At 38.4% G+C, this 19756-nt stretch overlaps 1 protein-coding gene across 2 annotated transcripts in view; it reads left to right on the top strand.

The window, feature by feature from the left end:
• LOC128520875 (guanine nucleotide exchange factor VAV3) overlaps positions 1–19756 on the top strand; it is a 93684-nt gene that overhangs the window by 23406 nt on the left and 50522 nt on the right. For both annotated transcript variants that reach the window (XM_053495305.1, XM_053495304.1), the window contains exon 2: positions 10110–10226. In XM_053495305.1, the coding sequence (XP_053351280.1) occupies positions 10110–10226 (117 nt within the window). The remainder of the gene's footprint in view (positions 1–10109; positions 10227–19756) is intronic.

Below are 19756 nucleotides of genomic sequence, written 5' to 3' on the forward strand. Positions count from 1 at the left end.
AATGGCTGAGAGCACTATTTATACCAGACTCCACACATAAATAAATATTTAAATAAATATATGTATTTAAAACATTTAATGAGTATATTTTAATTTACTAAAAAAATGTCATGTCGACATGATCAGCATTCTTGAAACTCTAATCTCTATAGAAACAAAAAGGATTAGATATTGATTTGTTTTGCGACAACCAAATGCCATAAACTTGCATCAAAAAAAGTAAGTGTAAAATTGAAACCTAATATTTAAATTGTAAGTATGGGTATTTATGATAACTGTATTGAGCATAAGACTTTCCTCGCTACCTACTGTAAAAAATAAGATGAAATGTTGCACAGTGTTATGAAATAAAGATAAAGAGACTTTATTGCCGTTGTACTGATACAAAGAAATTTGTTTGATAACTCTCAGTGTATATATATATATACACTGTATAATATGTGCAGTGCAAACAGGATTGTCAGAAATAAGGAAATATTGCACTAATAATAATAATAATAATAATAATAATAATAGTCCTCATAATAAAACAATAATACAATGGCTCCTATCAAAATCATTAGTGTTAAATTTAACCATAATATTTATTTTTAAGTAAATACATTTTAAATAGTTATTTATATGTTATTTATATAATCATCAGATTTTCTTAAATAGTTGAACAAAATTACTATGAAATATTCCACAATTTCTTTTAAATGTTGCAGAATTTTTATTTTATGCCAAACTTTCATCTGATTAATCATTTGATCAATAATTTTGTAGTAAGATATAAGGTGTAGTTATCAAACTTTTAAACAAACAAAAATAAAAAGTAAGCTGATTATTTTTTTAATAAAGATAAAAAAATATGTTTTGTTTAAATATTTTGCTTTTAATTATGATTAAACTTTACGATGTTTGGTCATTGTAAAAAATATTTTATTCAGTGATTTGCATATTTCATATTATAATATATCCTTTTAAGTTATTGTTTTCTCTCCACATGTTACAGTAAAAGTCAGTAAAAGAGTCCCTATGGGAGGCTACAATTCTTGCTGTGCATTTAGTGAATAAATTGATCAGAAAGCTAATTGAATTAGCCTAAAGTGCGGCCAGTTCCTGTAGGAGGTCGTCTGCGTCGTTGCCGTTAAGTGAAGGACATTAACTAATAACCCTGGAAGCCGAGCGGTTTCTCAGAAGCCACAAAAAAGGTCATGAAATCACAAACAGACGGCCGAGCAGAGCTGTGGGATTCAGGGTGAGATAACACAATGTGATATTAAATGCTAGCAGTACAGTCAATAATACGTTTCTTATGAAGAAGTTAAATCATCCTGTGGAAAGGAGCAGCGGTTCAGGATCCCTCAGTCAGAGTTGGTTGAGGTGGCCAGGGAACGGGATGTTTGGAGGTTCCCTACTGGAACTGCTGTCCTCCGCGACCCAACTTTGGATAAGCGGTTGACCATGGATGAATGGATGGATGAATGGATGAATGGATGAATGGATGGATGGATGGATACTCATGAACCCCACCACTTAATCTTTAAAATCACTACAAACGAAATTCCAGTACTTCCTCAACAGTTCCTCAGACTCAACTTCATAATTAGTCTCTAACTACAGACCGACTCCTTTGTAATCTACCTTGTTTTCCTTTTGTTTGTACTTGCCTATGGTATTTTCCTGTGAATTAAGTTGATATTATTTTTTTAAATTCTTCAAATTATTTTAGGACGAAGCTAAAAACTTCGACAGTTGTTTCTTTGTCATGCAACTTTTCGCTCCCTCTCATGGCTCATTTTATTTCTTTTATACCAAAACTCTGACACATCCTACCATGTTTATTACAATCACACACATTCTTTCCATTCACACCATTCCTTGTGTGTTCTCATCCAGTCTCACTGAGATGTCCCGAGCCCGTGTTATTTGTTTCTGTATTTCAAGGTTGCTTGAATTGTATCTATTAATTAAAACTTTATTTGTTTAATAAGTCCATCTTAGTCACTTCCCATCAACTCCCGCATGGTGCCATACGTTTTGCTGGAATGTCAGTCTGAACTTTCTGGATAAGATTGAATTAATTTCTGCTAATGTATTTGCAGAGAGTCATACATTTGTATAATAACTGTGTGGCAATTCTGCCTCCTAACTGAGTTACTGGCGGCATGGTGGCGTAATGGTTAGCACTGTTGCCTTGCACCTTCAGGATTCTGGTTCTGTTCCCACCTCGGGGTTTATGTGCATGGAGTTTGCATGTTCTCCCCGTGCTTGGTGGGTTTCCTCCGGGTACTCCGGTTTCCTTACACAGTCTAAAGACATGCAGATAAGTCAGAAATTGCCTGTAGTGTGTCAATGCGCCCATGAAGGTCCTACCACGGTCATAAAAATGGGAATAAATACAAAGGTCACTATTGGATTCCACTGGTTGGACTACAGAAGTTCCTAGATGGAACTGAGGAACTAACAGCCAAATGTCAACTTCCTATCAGTTTCAGCTCTTTGCCTTGTATAAATATGTCCAGCCTTTAGATTTGCTTAGGAATTAGCAAAGAAAGAAGCACCAAGCACTACCCAGTAACCTGCTTAGTAGCGCTTTTTGAGTATTTAACATCCTGTTTAACATCGATTGTCAGCAGTAAAAGAAACCATGCACTTTTTCCGTGTCTTCTTAGATTGTATTAACTTTATTGTCCAGTGTTCCAAACTCCCTACGCAACACCAGAATCCAGAAGATGCGTTCAGCAGCTGTTTAATGCTTTGACGTACTCTGACGCACCTCTGCTCACCTGCATGTTACTGCTGGCACAGTTGACCAGCTGTATTTTTTTAAAGTCAGCAGGGAACACTTCCTTTTTTCAGCCAAGCTTTAATGACTCTGTTTCAAACAGGTCTCCTGACATGGCTTTTTAAACACTGCAGACCTTGTGTGCACTCAGAATGTAAAGATGGGTTTTAAAAAAGGATTTTAAAGTGTCAGGAGTGGAGAAAGTGCAGATATTTTAAATAAAAAAGGTAAATTATTCTTCAGGTTTCAGAAGGTAATGGAAAACACAAAGCCGCCCTTAGAGGTGTCCTAGAGTTCGGATCAGGTGGCTCAGTGTACAACATGAATGTAGCTAGAGATGGCTAAAATAATTCATCTAAAACCAGAACGGGATAAACAACACTGTGTTTTAGTATAAACACATACTAAAACTTATTTCAGATGTCTGACTGAGGAGTATATTTATTATAGTACATTAACTACCTTATCCTGAGCACATCAAAACATTTAAAAGCACAACATCCTTAAAAAATTTAGCTTTTTAGAAAATGTAAATCAGTATATTCTTTTGTTATTGTTAGCTATAGGGGCTGCCAAGATAATATACTTCCCAAAAGGCAGCATGTTAGCTAACAGATAGTAGCTACGAAGCAGCATGACTACTGTATGGGGATGGGGGAAAATTTGATTCACACACACACTACAGGCAATTTGGAATGATTACTTAGCCAACTTCCTTTTTAGTAGACTGTCAGTACCAGAGAATCTGGAGGAAACCCACCAAGCATGGGGAGAACATGCAAACTCTATGCACACCGACCTGAGGCACGATTTGAACCTTTGACTTTAGAGGTGTGGAGGTGGCAGTCCTAACCTCTACACCACCATGCCGCCCCCACTACATTTAATATTATGCATATTATACACGTACCTCTCACGTATCAGGAAGTGTCATGGTTTTGTCTAGATGGAATAATAAGACTAGGCCTAAAACGGAGCCCTGAGGTACACCGCCAGAGATTTGGCCATGTAAAGAAAAAAATTGTACTGTAACGTGTGTGTATGTACTATATCTTGGTGTGTATGTACTATATCTTGGTCAAATGAGATAGTTAAATAAAGATTGCTGCAAAAAGGAGGCCAAGCAAACTTCGAGTTTTTAGATTAGCATAAACAAAGTACAAAAAAACAAAATTCCCTAGGAGTAACTGCTCATCTTGTCTTTTAATATGAAGAGACAGCATCCTGATGTGTGTGATGTGGCAGGAATGGAAACAGACTCTAATGTCATTAAGATTTTGAATAACAACAAATTTGTGCCAGACCCCGCACACAACGTCTACACGTCTCTCTGTTGTTAATATCAGATTTCATGATGTATGCTTAATATGCTTCTATCTGCATTGTTTCCCGGTCCTTTTGTCCGTCTCTCTCTCTCTCTCTTTCTCTCTCTTTGTTGAAAGTTAATTGCATGAGTTTTTATTTCATCCGTCTGCCTAGCGTGCAGTGTGTGTATGCGTGTGTGCTTCCTCTCTCAGGAGTGTGTAACACTGTCTGCTTCTCAACCTGCAGCCCATCTTTGATCTCTCACAATCTAAAAACGTGAATTAGAGAGAAACGTCTGGGCTGAACAAGTCTGTAATTAATGTAGTACTGATGAAAAGATTGGGGTTGCTATGGTAACGTTATTTTATTACTTCATTTGTTTGCAGTTACCTTAATCATTGTAATACTTCATTACTAAGGACTACTGTGTGTGTGGTTGTGTGTGTGCGTAAGTGATGGTTCAATTTGCAAATGCATGTGTGTTGCCTTTTCCTTTTGCTGTATGCGTGTGTGTGTGAGCGTGTAAGTAAGAGTATGTTCGTGTGTGTGCTTCCTCCTGATACTTGGCCACAGTCGGACGTCTCCGAGGGGCGTCTGCACGATTTGCTCAGATGATAGCAGGAGGAAACCAAATAAATGTATAAACAGTGAAGGCATTTATGTCTATCTTATCTGTGAACATGTTGGAGCCCAAGGCCCTGTGAAGGCTTCCGAAGAGCTGTGTGTGTGTGTGTTTGTGTGTGTGTGTGTGTGTGTGTGTGTGTGTGAGAGAGAAAGAGGGGGATGACGTTTGGACAATTTAGGCCATTTCTAGCCCTTTGTGAAACATTTACATCTGGAAAATGCTTGCTTCTTTCTTTCTTTCTTTCTTTTTTTCTTTCTTTCTTTTTTCCTTTTTTTATTTGTTTATGTATTTATTTACTTCTAGCAAATCCAGATCTACCAAATATTCATTTACTTGAGCAAATTTATTTATTTGAGTAAATAAAATATCCAGTTCTCCTGCCTTATTACTCTGTAGAATTTTAAGTTTTGAGGTCAGAGGTCAATTTATTTATTTTTTTTGCATTTTTTAAATTTATATTTCTATTCTCTTTTTGGTTCATTTTATCTTTCGCTTCAGCGAGTGTGTGCCATGATTTTATTGTTACACTGATTTGTGGTCCAAAAAAAGGTCAGAAAAATAAAAATGCATTATAAAAAAATAAATAAAACGGAAAACATAAAAAATAAAAAACATGAAACAAAATGTATTAACGCATAATTATTATTATTATTATTATTATTATTATGTTATTATAACATTTTTTTGCATGAACTTTAATACTAGTTAAAATGAGCTGTAGGCCCTTATGTAATTTAAATGGATGGTTTGGAAGAGGTGTTTACCCACAATGCACCACTGTATACTGACCTCACTAGCTCGCCGTCCTCTGCAGTGTGTGAGATTAGCGCTGGAACTGACATGAGCTATAACTGTAGCCATATATTCCAAATATTTCAGCTTAAACTTTACTTTTGCATTTCTTTCCTTACACGATCAGCTGCCTCTCAGAGGTGATGCTGATGTACGCGCTCGATGAAATGTGGGTAAGAGCAACGCAGCTCGGATATCTTACATTGTGAAGATGGGCTGTGAGCGGTGTAACATTCAGGGCACAGGCAGAGTTTCACACAGACAGGGAGAGAAAAAAAAAAGCCACTTCCTGTCGTGTTGCCCAAGATAGACACGAGAGTGTAATGCGGAACTGCACAGGAAGCTGGCAGCCGACTCGAGGGGGCGGATTAATCATTATAACAACCCCAGCAACAACAATAGCACAATAATAATAATAAGATATTGTTATAATATGTATATATATATATATATATATATATATATATATATATATATATACATATATATATACACAGCTCCCTCTATACATTTTCTACAGGATTAAGGGCTGGAGACTGGCTAGGCCACTTCATAAACGTAATGTGCTTCTTCTTGAGGCACTCCTTTGTTGCCTTGGCGGTACTGTTTGTTTTGGGTCATTGTCTTGCTGGAAGACCCATCCATGACCCGTCTTCAGGGGGTTCTTAACCAGAATTTTGGACTGATCCCTCACTTTTCTCATGATTGTCTTTACCCCATGAGGACGCGGTGTCTCGAACACCTAAGGCTCTAGGGTGATGCTGTGAAGATTTGAGGATCGGGGTTCGAACCCTCCCCTCTGTGGGTCGCCACACCCTGTACTACCCAGCCACGGTACGACATGCAGTGTCAATCTCAAGCCCGGTTAGAAAAATGGGAGGGTTGCATCAGGAAGGACATCTGGTGTAAAACCTGTGCCAAGTTGTGAGCAGACCAGATGGTCCGCTGTGGTGACCCCTCACTGGGAGCAGCTAAAAGAAAGTTTTTACTTTTTATACCCCATGAGGTGAAGTCATGCATGGAGCTCCAGACCAATGGCGATTGATTGCAAAATCACTTTCAATAATATATTTATTATTATTAAAGATAATAATAATAATTATTATAATAATGACAATAATAATAATAATAATAATAATAATAATAATAATATGTATTTAATGATGGCAATAAATATAAAAATAAATAATAAATATTTATGTTTATTAGTTTTTATGTAATACATCATATTATTAATAATAATAATAATAATAATTATTATTATTATTATTAATTAAATAATAAGTTCTAATATCAAACAAATGCAGCAACACCTCTCATCATCTGTTTTAGACACTTAAAAGAGGAGAGTATAAACACAATAAAAAAGAAATACAATTAAATACAAATTAAATAATGGATTTATAAATAAATAATTAAATAATAGAAAATAAATAACTGAAAAAGTAAGATAGACAGTAAAAGAACAATACAGATACAAGTAACTTTTTTATTCATTATTTATCTATTATATACACAACATATATAAACATAAATTTTATTTTTATTATAAATTTTGTAATTATTTTCTCTGCTATTTTTCTGCGCTGTTTCTTTCCTGTACTTAATTAAAATTAATAGATCTACAGCTTTATAGCTAAGATGTTCTGTAAGAAAACGTGTGTGTGTGTGCGTGTGTGTGTGTGTGTGAAGGAAGGAACGCATTATAGAGTCACTCATTTAGATGATTATCAGTAGGCACACACTTCCTGATTGTAATCTCTCCCTCAGAAGCAACACTGAATGAGACGTTTATTCGTGACTTTATTTCTCTAATAAAATGAAAGGAGGCGGAGTCTGTAATGATAGGGGCGTGGCCTTTCAGTGAAAGTCAGTTTTTCCTTTTACAGATCAGGCTCGGTCTTAAGTGACAGATTTTTCATTAAGGAGGCGTGGCTTAAAAGAGATGGCCTTTTACTAAAAGTAGTTTATTTTGTTATTGATAAATTATTATTTATCAATTATATAATTATTATATAATTATACCCAAATAAGTTATAATTATTATTATTATTAATAAATTCTTACCTATACATGAACTAGGCAACTGATGCACAACAATAATTTCTCAGTATTTGTACATCAAACAAATAATTTAGTAAGAAGTGAAATTTTTTTTGGGGGGGTTTGTTTTACTGAAATGGGCTTGTCTTTAAACGAAATTAGTTTATTATTAGTTTTTAATTAAAAAGCGATGGGTCTTCCAGTTTATTATTTTTTTTACTGAAATGGGCGTGGTCTTTCAGTGAAATTATTGTTTTTCTTTTATTTATTTATGTATTTATTTATTTTATTGAAATGGGTGTGGTCTTTAAGTCAGTTTAGTTTTTCTGTTAATTGGGAGTGCTCTTCTAATAAAATTATTATTATTTTATATTATTTCTAAAAAAAATTAAATCTCACATGGACACCTTTTGCTTTTTTTTCATTGAAATGGGTGTGGTCACTCACTCACGTCTATACCTCTATCACAGAAGACTTAAGGCACGAGGCGGGGGGACACCCTGGACAGGGTGCCAATCCATCACACACTCATATAGACGCACACTTATTTAACATAAATAATAATAATCATTTTACTGAACCACACCCACCTTAACACCACTCAGCCTAATCTCCATCCTACACAGAGGAAACCCACCAAGCATGGCAAGAACATGCAAACTCCACTCACAGACACAGACACAGGTGGGAATCGAACCCAGAACCTGGAGGTGCAAGGCCACAGTGATAACCACTACGCATGGGCATTCACTGATATATATATATATATATATATATATATATATATATATATATATATTTTATATTGAAATGGGCGTGGTCTTTAACCGAGGTCTTTCGGTCAGTTTTTTCCCACTTCTACTCTAGTTCAGGCATCTACACACACTTGCGCATGATTAACTTCTTACTGCTATAGTCTTATTAAACATGCTGCTTCAGCGTCTGTGTCTGTTTGTCCACACACACACACATGCACACACACACACACACACACACACACACACACACACACACACACACACACACACTCACAACGGTTTCCAATGCAAACTTTCTGTTGATTTTCGATATTCTTTAGCTAAGTGGCGAAATGCCAGGAAATACAGTCAGGGATGAGCTCATGTCTGGCTTGTGTGTCTGTGCGTCTGTGTGTGTGTGTGGGTGGGTGGGTGTGTTGGGTATGTGTGTGTCACGTAGAAAAACAAAATGATGGGCTGCGTCTCAAATCACCATATTACTGTGTTGTATTGCTTGACAGTGTAGGCAGATAATACAGTAGTACAGTAGATCATTATGAATGTTGTGATTGATGTGTAACCCTTTTGTTACATAAATCACAACATTACAATATCATGCGCTGACACTAACCTCTGATTCCAGCACCAAATAGCGGATTGGATATCGAAGAAAAAAAATCTGACCCTGTAACTAATAAAATTGAGAATTGGAAATGTCTACACATGAAGAGACTTTTTTTTGTCAGGTTTGATTTTTATTTTATTTATTTATTTATTTATTTATTTATTTGTTTTACGTCGCTGCTGCTTTTTCTTTTCTGAGCCTGATTTCAAAAATCTGTTTATCAGCTGTTAAGTAATAATAAATATCGTCCCATATTAACACATTAACAGAGAAATCACTCCCATATGAAATATTAATAAAATATCAATAAATCCACTAAAGTCTTCTGATTGTGCTGGACTTTGATTCCCATCAGGCACTTGATCACTAACTGTACGTCACATGACAGTACACGATTCACCTTTATTTTATTTAGCGTTTAACGCGTTTTGTGCAGCACTCTGTGTCTAGCTGTTGTCCTTGGTTGTTAGTTGTCGCGTGTGTGTGTGTGTGTGTGTGTTTGCCTTGAGCTCAGAGCTCATGTTTAGGTTTCTGAGCTCTGTACTTCCCCCTACAGTGACATCATTGACAGAAAATGTAAACATATATAATATGAAATTATCATAACAGAAGACAGTCCTCTTTAAATTTCATTTTAGTCTTTTATTTTGCAGTTTTCTTTCTTTCTTTTTTTCTTTCTTTCATTTTAACCAATTAAACCGATGAACATGACTGGTGACACACATGATCACGTGTTTTTGTGGTTCTTTTTCTGTTAAAAAAAAGAAATAAAAATATAAATAAGAATAATAAGAGTATGTTCTACAATTTTTGCGATTTCATTCCCATATTCCCGTCGTGGTAGAATTAACACATTATAAAAGTAATTATAATTTTTGTTCTATGTGACGTATCCCAAAACCCAAATACACACTTTAAAGTCTAAATCCTTCCTGCGAGGATAAGCACTTGCTACCGGCACGGATCTGTGCCGCTTAAGTTTAAAGTTAAATCCAATTCTAATCTAATGTCCTCTGTTATGAGATCAGATGTCTGTATCCAGTATCCAGTATGATCCACCAGTTCTGCCCTTACTGGCACTGGGGATCAGACGGCTGCTGTCTCCGTCCACTTCATTGAAAAAAAATATTTATAACCTTTATATTAATTAGAAAATGTATTTATTAAAACCTTTTTAAACTGAACGTTTTCTTGTTATCCATCCGTCTGCAGTTCCTGTGCCTGAAGAACATCAGAACGTTCCTGTCTGCCTGCTGCGAAGTGTTCGCTATGAAGAAGAGCGAGCTGTTCGAGGCTTTCGACCTGTTCGACGTGCGCGACTTCGGCAAGGTGAGTCGTCTTTCGCTTTCTCTGGAGAGTGCGTGAAAAGAGAACTGAAATCACAGGCGTAATACTGGGTTGAGTAAACGTCCTGTCCTGTTGTTCGACGCCGTCTCTGTAGACCTCATATCAGTTCACTTACAGAATTTATCTTCTGTCCTTCTCATAGTTTATTATTTCTTTTTTTTTCAACAGCAGCTCTGACAGTAATGCAGGTTTATATTACAGCGCTTACTCTAATAGACAGTTGTTTCCATAGTAACAGCTATATAACAGTTTATTTATTGTGTATATATATATCATATATATATTCTGATCATCCATAACGTTAAATACATTAAAACCACCTAGGTTTTGGGCTCCCCTTGTGCCACAGGGCGTGGTCCTACAGGGGCACTGGGGTGTGCTGTGGTGTCTGGCACTGGGATGTTGGCAGAGGACCCGTGTGTGCTGTGGGTTGTGCTTGTTTTTCTGCCACTTCTCATGGATACTTGATCCGACTGGGCTCCGGAGAGATGTGAGACCCGTGTACGGTGGGTTGTGGTGCACTGGGTGTTCTTTTTCCCCATTTGTGCTCCACTGGCATTTCTGTGCTGGCATTTGGTACCCACGGGCATGGGCGAGACTTGGGCGCCCACAATACTATCAATAGTGCACTGTATGGCCAGGGGTAGCTCAGTGGTTAAGGCATTGGACTACGGTTCAGAAGGTCCCAGGTGCAAACCCCACAACCACCAAGTTGCCACTGTTGGGCCCTTGAGCAAGGCCCTTAACCCTCAACTGCTCAGATGTGTATAAATAATTATAAATAAATGGTGAAATATAAATGTATAATTGATGAGCTGTGTTGCTCATTTCACTTGGCGGTGGTGTTGATGTCATGACAGGTCGGAGTACATGCTGTACAGTACCAGTCAAAAGTTTGGACACACCTTCTACACTGTAAACCCGAATAAGTTGGCAAAACCAAAAAAAAAAATTGAGGTTACATTTTGGTTACATTTTACATGGTTACAATTTTCTCCCTAATTTAGTCGTGGCCAATTCCTCCCCGTCACTAGGGGGCTCCCACATTAAGGCTACTACTACCACTCAGTCGGGAGAGCGAAGACTATCACGTGTTTCCTCCGAACCGCGTCACGTCAGCCGACCGCATCTTTTTGAACTGCTCGCTCACGCACCGTTAGGGGCGGAGTAACACACTCGGAGGAAAGCGCTAGCCGCTCCTTTTGCGTGCGCGAGCTTACAGGCGCCCCTAATTGGCTGTAGAGCCATGATTAATGCGGGAGCGTGAGTACCTCTCATCCCTCCCCCCTGAGAGAGCTCGACCAATCAGCTCGCTCTGTGCCTCCGGCTGTGAGAGGAAAACAGCATCACTCGGGGTTCGAACCAGCGATCTCCGGGTTTCCAGTTTTTTTTTAAGTAAACGGAACTTTGAGTTTTCGAGTTTGTTGTACTTATTCATATTAATCGTTCTTTACTTGTATTATTGAGTAGCCTAACTCATACTATTTAATAGCAATTATATTTTTGTTTTTTTGTTACAAATCGAATAAATTGTTGTTGGTCTTTCGGTTGCTCCCGGCAAAGGGTCGCTACGGATCCGGTTCACACACAAGCTTGTTTTACTCCAGATCCCATTTTATCTGGGCCTGGGACAGGCACTTCATCCAGTTGTTGGAAAATGAACCAGGGCCTTTCGCATGGCAGGCGAAACACCTACTGTACCACTGAGCCACCGGTGCCCTAATGCCCTGATGATGTCAGACACAAAATCGCTAGTCTGAAAGATTTTAAGTTGGTGGAACTTTGAGGTGACAGTTACTGTTACTTAAATACTTAAAATATCAAATTTGTTTAGCTAACTTGAAAAGTGTCATTTTCTACAAACTCAAAAATCTAAATAAAAAAAAGTTCTAAATACTCATCAAGATCTATTGATTTGAACTAATTGTAATTATTTAAGCTAACAGTACTCAATATGTTTAATTAGGGTTTACAGTGTCATTTAATGTTTATTGTCCACTGGATTTTTGTCACAACTATGGAATAACACACATGTCATTATGTAATTATATAACAGCTACATCAACGACAGCCAGTTGTTATTTTAAGACATGTAGGTCAGCCTTTCTGGAACAGTTGCCTTGTCCTGCAAGAACAGTGTTGTGTCGAGAGCGTTTGTAAAACCCATCAAGCTCCATGATGAAACTGTCTCTCATGAAGACCTTCCCAGGAACGCAAGACCAAAACTGAGCTCTGCTGCAGAGGAGAAGATCATTAAGAGTCACCAGCCTCAGAAATCACCAATTAACAATGAGCACCTCAGATTAGAGCCGTTATGAAGCTTTACGGAGCAGAAGTAGCAGATATACATCTCAATATCAACTGTTTAAAGGAGATTATTGTGTATTTTGGATAAACGCACACACACATACAGTATACTAATGTGTATGGAAGACGTCGCGGTATCCTTGTAGCGCGACTAGCTGTGCTTTTTGCATATCTATATAAGCAGGTCAGACTGTTTATAGCTGCTATAACGTAAGTGAGAAAACAGAAACTAACACTTTTCACAGATGGCATGTACTCTAATAAATGTAGAATATTATTAAAAAAAGAAAAAAGAATTGATTTCCTGTAACAGCATGCCACTCTGTGTGTTGTTTTTAGCCTTATTGAGCTGAACGTCATCACTTTTACAGAAATATCATTTTTTATGAAAAAGTTTTAAGCAGTCATATGCTTAAACATCAAAATGCACAATAAAAAAAAAAGAAACATTTCTGGCCAAATGTGGTTTGTGTTTAAGGCGGCAGACGCTGTGCTGTGTCATCTCTTTCTCTCTGTCTGAAATAACGAGCCCGTTAAAACATGGCCGCTTCAGAGAAATCGCTTCATTTAACGAGTGGAAACTCCCGCGCTACTCTGGCCTCATTTCACACAGTCAAGGTTGGCTAGGTTCAACTCTGCCACCACACACACACACATATACGCGCACAAGGACACACACACATTGCAAAACGAGCCATGTTTCTTCCTGACTGAGCAAAATCACTGATCTGGAGGCAGCTGTGTCGCTAATCGCCCATTAAATATGTCACAGTGTTTATTGTGCGCTGTATAACGATATGAGCGAGGTCATCCTGGAACAGTTCTCTGCGATAAAGTCTGCCTCTAATTCTGAACACATGAGGAGACGAACAGCAGAATAAATCTGTCCACTGAATGAGACTTCTTTAAAAATGTGTCTTGACTCTTGACACTACATCAGAGGTTTTATGTCTCGTTTCTTTGAAGGTAAATGCAGGTGTTATCACCTCCACCCACTTCTCCTTTGCTATAACGTATAGCAGTTTTGTGCTGATTCGCCTTCATCGGCTTGCCGTTGGTCAGAGATCGAAATGTTGACCTGCAGGTTTAGGAGACGTGGGCATAGCCCTGGGGGAGCCAAAACTTTTTCCCAAGTTCATTATCCTGTTCGTGAGGTGAATAACAACTCATCTAATCATAATATATGGAAGAATGTTCATGATTTTATAAATACTTAATACTTAATAAATGGCATCTATACCTTCTATCATCTGAAACCCCGGCCTCCCAGGAACTCCTTTACTGGCCCAAACATGTGGAAATGTCTTGGGGCGAGGTCAGGACTGTACGGGAGATGTGACAATAACTCCCAGCCGAGTTCCTGTAATGTACAAGTGGTTTTGGTGAATGAGTGTGTGTACAGTTCACACAGACAGAGGCGTCTCTTATCAAAGTTGGCGACAAGTTATCTGTCAATTTTCAAGGATCAGTCGTTCCACTTGCTTACAGGAATGACTGCAGTGAGCTCCGACCCTGGCCGGGATCGTCATTCACGGATGCACAGCTTTCTTTTAAATGTTTGCACCGTTTAGATGTTTTACTGCGGTTAAGAGTCTCATCACCGTACTGTGCTTGAAGTCTTCTGTAAATGTGACATCTGACAGCTACAGTATGATATGTGAAGAATATCAACCGCTTTTACGCAAAAGTCCCGGTTTGACTTGAACAACCTAATGCAAAACTTTACATTTATATACATATAGTTTTGTTGATTGAAAAATGAAAGAAAAAAAAATCATACTGTATATTCCTAAAGTCTTTTTATAAGCCTTTCTCTGGAAAGTGTCTTTAGAGCATAATGAGATTCTAGAGACTGAAATTCTAGAGTCCGTGTCTATTTAATAATAAATGAATAATTATCAGGTTTTAAGGCATTCTCAAACATCACAGATCGCCCCTTTAATATTAATGTGTTCCTCATTGACACACTTGGGATAAAAGGCTTCACAGCAGGTTGCTGGAAGAGAACGTGAGTGATCATTAAGGAGAAAACGAGACGTGGATCTGAGAAGGTGCTGAGATAGGTTCCTACTGTAATCGAGCACACATGACTGTGATTAGGCTGATCATGTGTGTTAGATTAAAGCAGGGATTAATCTCTGCAGGGTGGGAGAGCTCCGGGAGCGATGGAGACTCCAGGCATGGTTTAAGTCTGCTTCAGAGACGAAACTTCAGAGATCTTTAAAAATGTTCAGAGGCATTTAAAAACATTTAGAAATTTACAGAGATGTTTAAAGATGTTTAGAGTTGACATTCAGGGACATTCAGAAATGTGCAACAAAATGTCTGAGAGGTGTTCTGCGCAGGTCTGCTCTGAGATGTTTAAAGATGTTGAGAGATGTTCAGAGACCTTCAGATATTTCAAAGATGTTTAGAGATATTTAGAAATGTTTAAGGAAGTTGAAAGATGTTATAAGTGATTAAGATGTTCAGTAATGTTCTGAGAAAGTCTGTGATCTTCTAAGATCTTCAGGCACCCTCATCAAGAGCAAATTACATTTGTATTTCATTTTACATGTAAGCAGTTAAGGGGTTAAGGGCCTTGCTTAAGGGCCCAACAGGGACAACTTGGCAGTGGTGGTATTTGAACCTAGGTCAGAGACATTCAGACATAATCTGAGAACTTCCCAGATGTTTAAAAATGTTCAGAGACATTTAGAGATGTTCACAGATTTGTGAAGACGTTAAGAGATGTTCCAAGACATTTTGAGATTAAGACCTTTAAAGAGGGTTAGAGATGTTCAGAGAAGTTTAGTGATGTTCTAAGGCATTCAAAAGCATTCTGGGAAATGTAGAGTCCTGGGACTTTCAGAGATTTTTAGAGATTTTGTGAGTTCTTCAGAGATGTTCACAGACATTCAGAGGTTTTCGAGTTGAGAGATGTTCTCTTAAAAGGTCAGTGACCCTCAGAGATGTTCAGAGATGGTTAAAGTTGTTCAGGGATGTTCAGAAAAGTCAAGAGATGTTAAGAGTTGTTCTGAGAAATTCAGAGATCTTCAAAGATATTTTGAGAACATTTTGTGCCACTCACAGACATTAAGATATTTTTAGAGATTTTTAGAGAAGTTGGACGATGTTCTTAGACGTTTTGGGATAAAGAGATGTTGGCGTATTACCACGGATTACTGAGATCATCAAGAGAGTGTTCTAAGAAATTCATAGGCATTCAGATACATTTAGAAATCCAGAGATCTTCAGACTTGTTGAGTGATGTTCTTGGAGAGAATCATTTGAATCCAAGATTTCTGGGAAATTTGCCCTTTATGGAGTTTTGTGGGCGTGGCTTACCATAATCAACTGTCCCATTAATGTATTGTTATTTACGGCTTATTGGTGTTGATCACATTGACAGACATCAGTATAAAGAGAGTTAGCATTCCAGGAACATGTAGTTCAGTTTATTCTAATAAAAATGTGACTGAGATCCTGAGTGTGAACTATAGTCATGTGTCTCCTGGGTCAGCATTTCAGAGGAAAGTGTTGATTTGTGATCAGTGGAAGTGACTCAGTGTATCACATGCAGTATGAGTGGACACTGTCCTCTCACTTACTTTAGCGGTAAAGACATAATTATTAATACATTTCTTTTGAAATCCTGAATGAACTGATTTCTACATTATTATTATTAACTCCACCTTCACTACAGAGTGTCAGGGGTCAGGAACTAAGGCCTAGAGGATAGAGAGTGAGACAGGATAGGGATAGAGTAAGAGAGGATAAAGATGAAGACATGATAGCTCTCTATCTAACTGGAGAGTAAGACAGGGTGGAGATAGATTAAGGGAGGATAGGATAAAGACATGATAGTGATACAGCTGGAGAGTAAGACAAAATAGGGATAGAGAGTGAGACAGGGTAGGGATGGAGAGTGAGACATGATAGAGATAGAGAGTGAGACAGGGTAGGGATGAGAGTGAGACATGATAGAGATAGAGAGTAAGACAGGGTAGGGATGGAGAGTGAGACATGATAGAGATAGAGTGAGACAGGGTAGGGATGGAGAGTGAGACATGATAGAGATAGAGTGAGACAGGGTAGGGATGGAGAGTGAGACATGATAGAGATAGAGTGAGACAGGGTAGGGATGAGAGTGAGACATGATAGAGATAGAGAGTAAGACAGGGTAGGGATGGAGAGTGAGACATGATAGAGATAGAGAGTGAGACAGGTTAGGGATGGAAAGTGAAACATGATAGAGATAGAGTGAGACAGGGTAGGGATGGAGAGTGAGACAGGGTAGGGATGGAGAGTGAGACAGGGTAGGGATGGAGAGTGAGACATGATAGAGATAGAGAGTGAGACAGGGTAGGGATGGAGAGTGAGACATGATAGAGATAGAGTGAGACAGGGAAGGGCTTTTTCACGGATTATTGGTGTTGATCACATTAACAGACATCAGTGACGTTCAGTTTATTCTAATAAAAATGTGACTGAGATCCTGAGTGTGAACTATAGTCATGTGTCTCCTGGGTCAGCATTTCAGAGGAAAGTGTTGATTTGTGATCAGTGGAAGTGACTCAGTGTATCACATGCAGTATGAGTGGACACTGTCCTCTCACTTACTTTAGCGGTAAATACATAATTATTAATACATTTCTTTTGAAATCCTGAATGAACTGATTTCTACATTATTATTATTAACTTCACCTTCACTACAGAGTGTCAGGGGTCAGGAACTAAGGCCTAGAGGATAGAGAGTGAGACAGGATGGGGTAGAGAGTGAGGCAGGATAGAGTTAAAGTAAGGGAGGATAAAGATAAAGACATGATAGCTCTCTATCTAGCTGGAGAGTGAGACAGGATAGAGGTAGAGAGTGAGACAGGTTAGGGATAGAGAGTGAGACAGGGAAGGGATAGAGAGTGAGACATTAAGTTTTAATTCTCTTTTTAAGGTCACTGGCGGTCGTGTAAGCATTTCACTACATTTCGTACTGTGTATGACTGTGTATGTGACAAATAAAATTTGAATTTGATTTGAATTTGATTTGAGATAGGTTAAGGCAGGATAAAGATCAAGACATGATAGTGATAGAGCTGGACAGTGAGACAGGATAGAGGTAGAGAGTGAGACAGGGTACATATAGAGAGTGAGACAGAATTAAGCTAGAGATTGAGACTGGAATAAATGTAGAGATACTGTATAGAGTGATGCAGGAGGGACATAGTGAGTGAGACAGGATCAAGATAAAGAGTGAGACAGGATAGAGTTAGAGAGTATGAGTGAAACCGGATAGAGATCGAGATAGAGATATGGTAGAGATAGAGCGTAGAACTTTCATGGTGGTCTTGTTGAGCAACTTTTATTGGACCATGTGGGGATAAACAGCTCCTGATCTGGCCGCTCTGCCTCAGCCTGGTGATCCGTCTAGACTGGGAATACGATCCTAATAGCTGCACCGCTATGCTAACATGATACAATGCGTGATCATCAGAGGTGTTAAACATTTAACATGGCCTGATGGTCTCAGCTTAAAGGCATAGGTTGGATTTTTTTTCAAGGATTTCTTACTGTACAGTATATAAAAAATCGAGGTACATATACTGTACGTCCATCATCATTTATCATTTTTCTTTTCCTGGGAATACAGAGCCAGCCTTGTGGCTAACCGGAACTTTATTTAAGAAAAGGAAAGATTTAAATGTGTACGCAATAGTCTTAAATATTCAACAACACCAACTCAACAAAAGCAATAGTGCTATGGAAGTCATGTGACCTTTAATGCAGATGTTTGTGTTTGCGTTCTGCATCGATTTGATATGTTTTGCATGGAGTAATCATTAGAAGTTACCCGTATGTTATCTGTTATTGAGCTCTTTATTCCTGAACATCCGGAAGGAGATTTGATCTCTCTCTCTCTCTCTCTTTCTCTTCTTCCTTTGATCCCTCCTCCTCATCTTTGGCTCCACTTCCTGTTTCCTGCCCGTTCCCTTTAAACTAGCAGTTAATTAGCTGATTCCTGATATCTTCTTTCTCATTTACTTAAGGAACTTTAAATGTCACAGACGTGTGTGTAAGCCCAATGACAGAGGGAACGCATACTGTACAAGGACATGTCCCTCCTTTGGTTGGTTTATTATAAATATATATTCAGTCAATGTATATGCAACATGTGTTATACAGTAATGCTCACGCTCCATGGTGTCTTGAGTCACCTGAGAACGTGAGGAACTAGCGGAGGAGGAATCTGAGCGTGATCTCATGGCTTTGTGTAAAATCGTCGCTGCGCTTGTAACGTCGCTAGAAAAGCCAGCAGTAAAAACGAGACGAGGCTCAGATCTGAAGAGCTGCCCGGTGTGAGCAGATGGTCCTGATTGACTCGTTCCTCTCCAGCTGAGTGCACACACACACACACACACACATGCACACACACACTCAGAACGAGAGAGAGAGACTCTGAATGTGTCTCACATTTCACTTGAATTTTCCAAAAGAAAATAACCCCTTTTTCTATTATGTTCTGTTGTACGGAATAATGGAATAGAGAGAGAGAGAGTGTGTGTGTGTGTGTGTGTGTGTTTAGTGGTCAGCTTGGCTTGCAGCTTCACACCAGGGTGATCCCATCAGTTGGTGTGTCAGGGAATAGAAAAATGTTAAATAAATCTCTCTCTCTCACACACACACACACACACACACACACACACACACACACACACACACTGTTTAATATACAATGCATCTGTTTCAAATCACACAACTGAACGAATCAGCTATTCATTTAACTCTTTAGTCAAAAGTATGTGCACCCCTGACCATCACATCCATATATGGTTCTTCACCAAAATGTTACCAAAAAGTGATAGAAGCAGTCACTCAGTTGTATGAAACGTCTCCATTCACTGGAACTAAGAAGCCCGAACCTGTTCCAGCATGACGTGAGCAAAGCCAGCTCCATCAAGTCAAGTTAGGAGTGGACTCTTCTTCTCGAGTGTCCTGTACAGAAACCCTGACGGAACTCAGGTCAAGTCCCACTGCACACTGCAATTCATATCAAGTCACCTTTACCTGTATAGCGGCTTCAACATCGGATATTGTTGTTGTGCAGCTTTACAGAAATGAAACTTCCGCAATATAAATGTAAAACACATGTATTTATACAGTAGCTTTATAAGTTTCTCCCTAATCACGCCAACAAGAGAAAAACTCCCTGACGCGACATGAGGAAGAAA

Source organism: Clarias gariepinus, chromosome 4 (assembly GCF_024256425.1).
Source record: "Clarias gariepinus isolate MV-2021 ecotype Netherlands chromosome 4, CGAR_prim_01v2, whole genome shotgun sequence".
Classification (NCBI taxonomy): Eukaryota; Metazoa; Chordata; class Actinopteri; order Siluriformes; family Clariidae; genus Clarias; species Clarias gariepinus.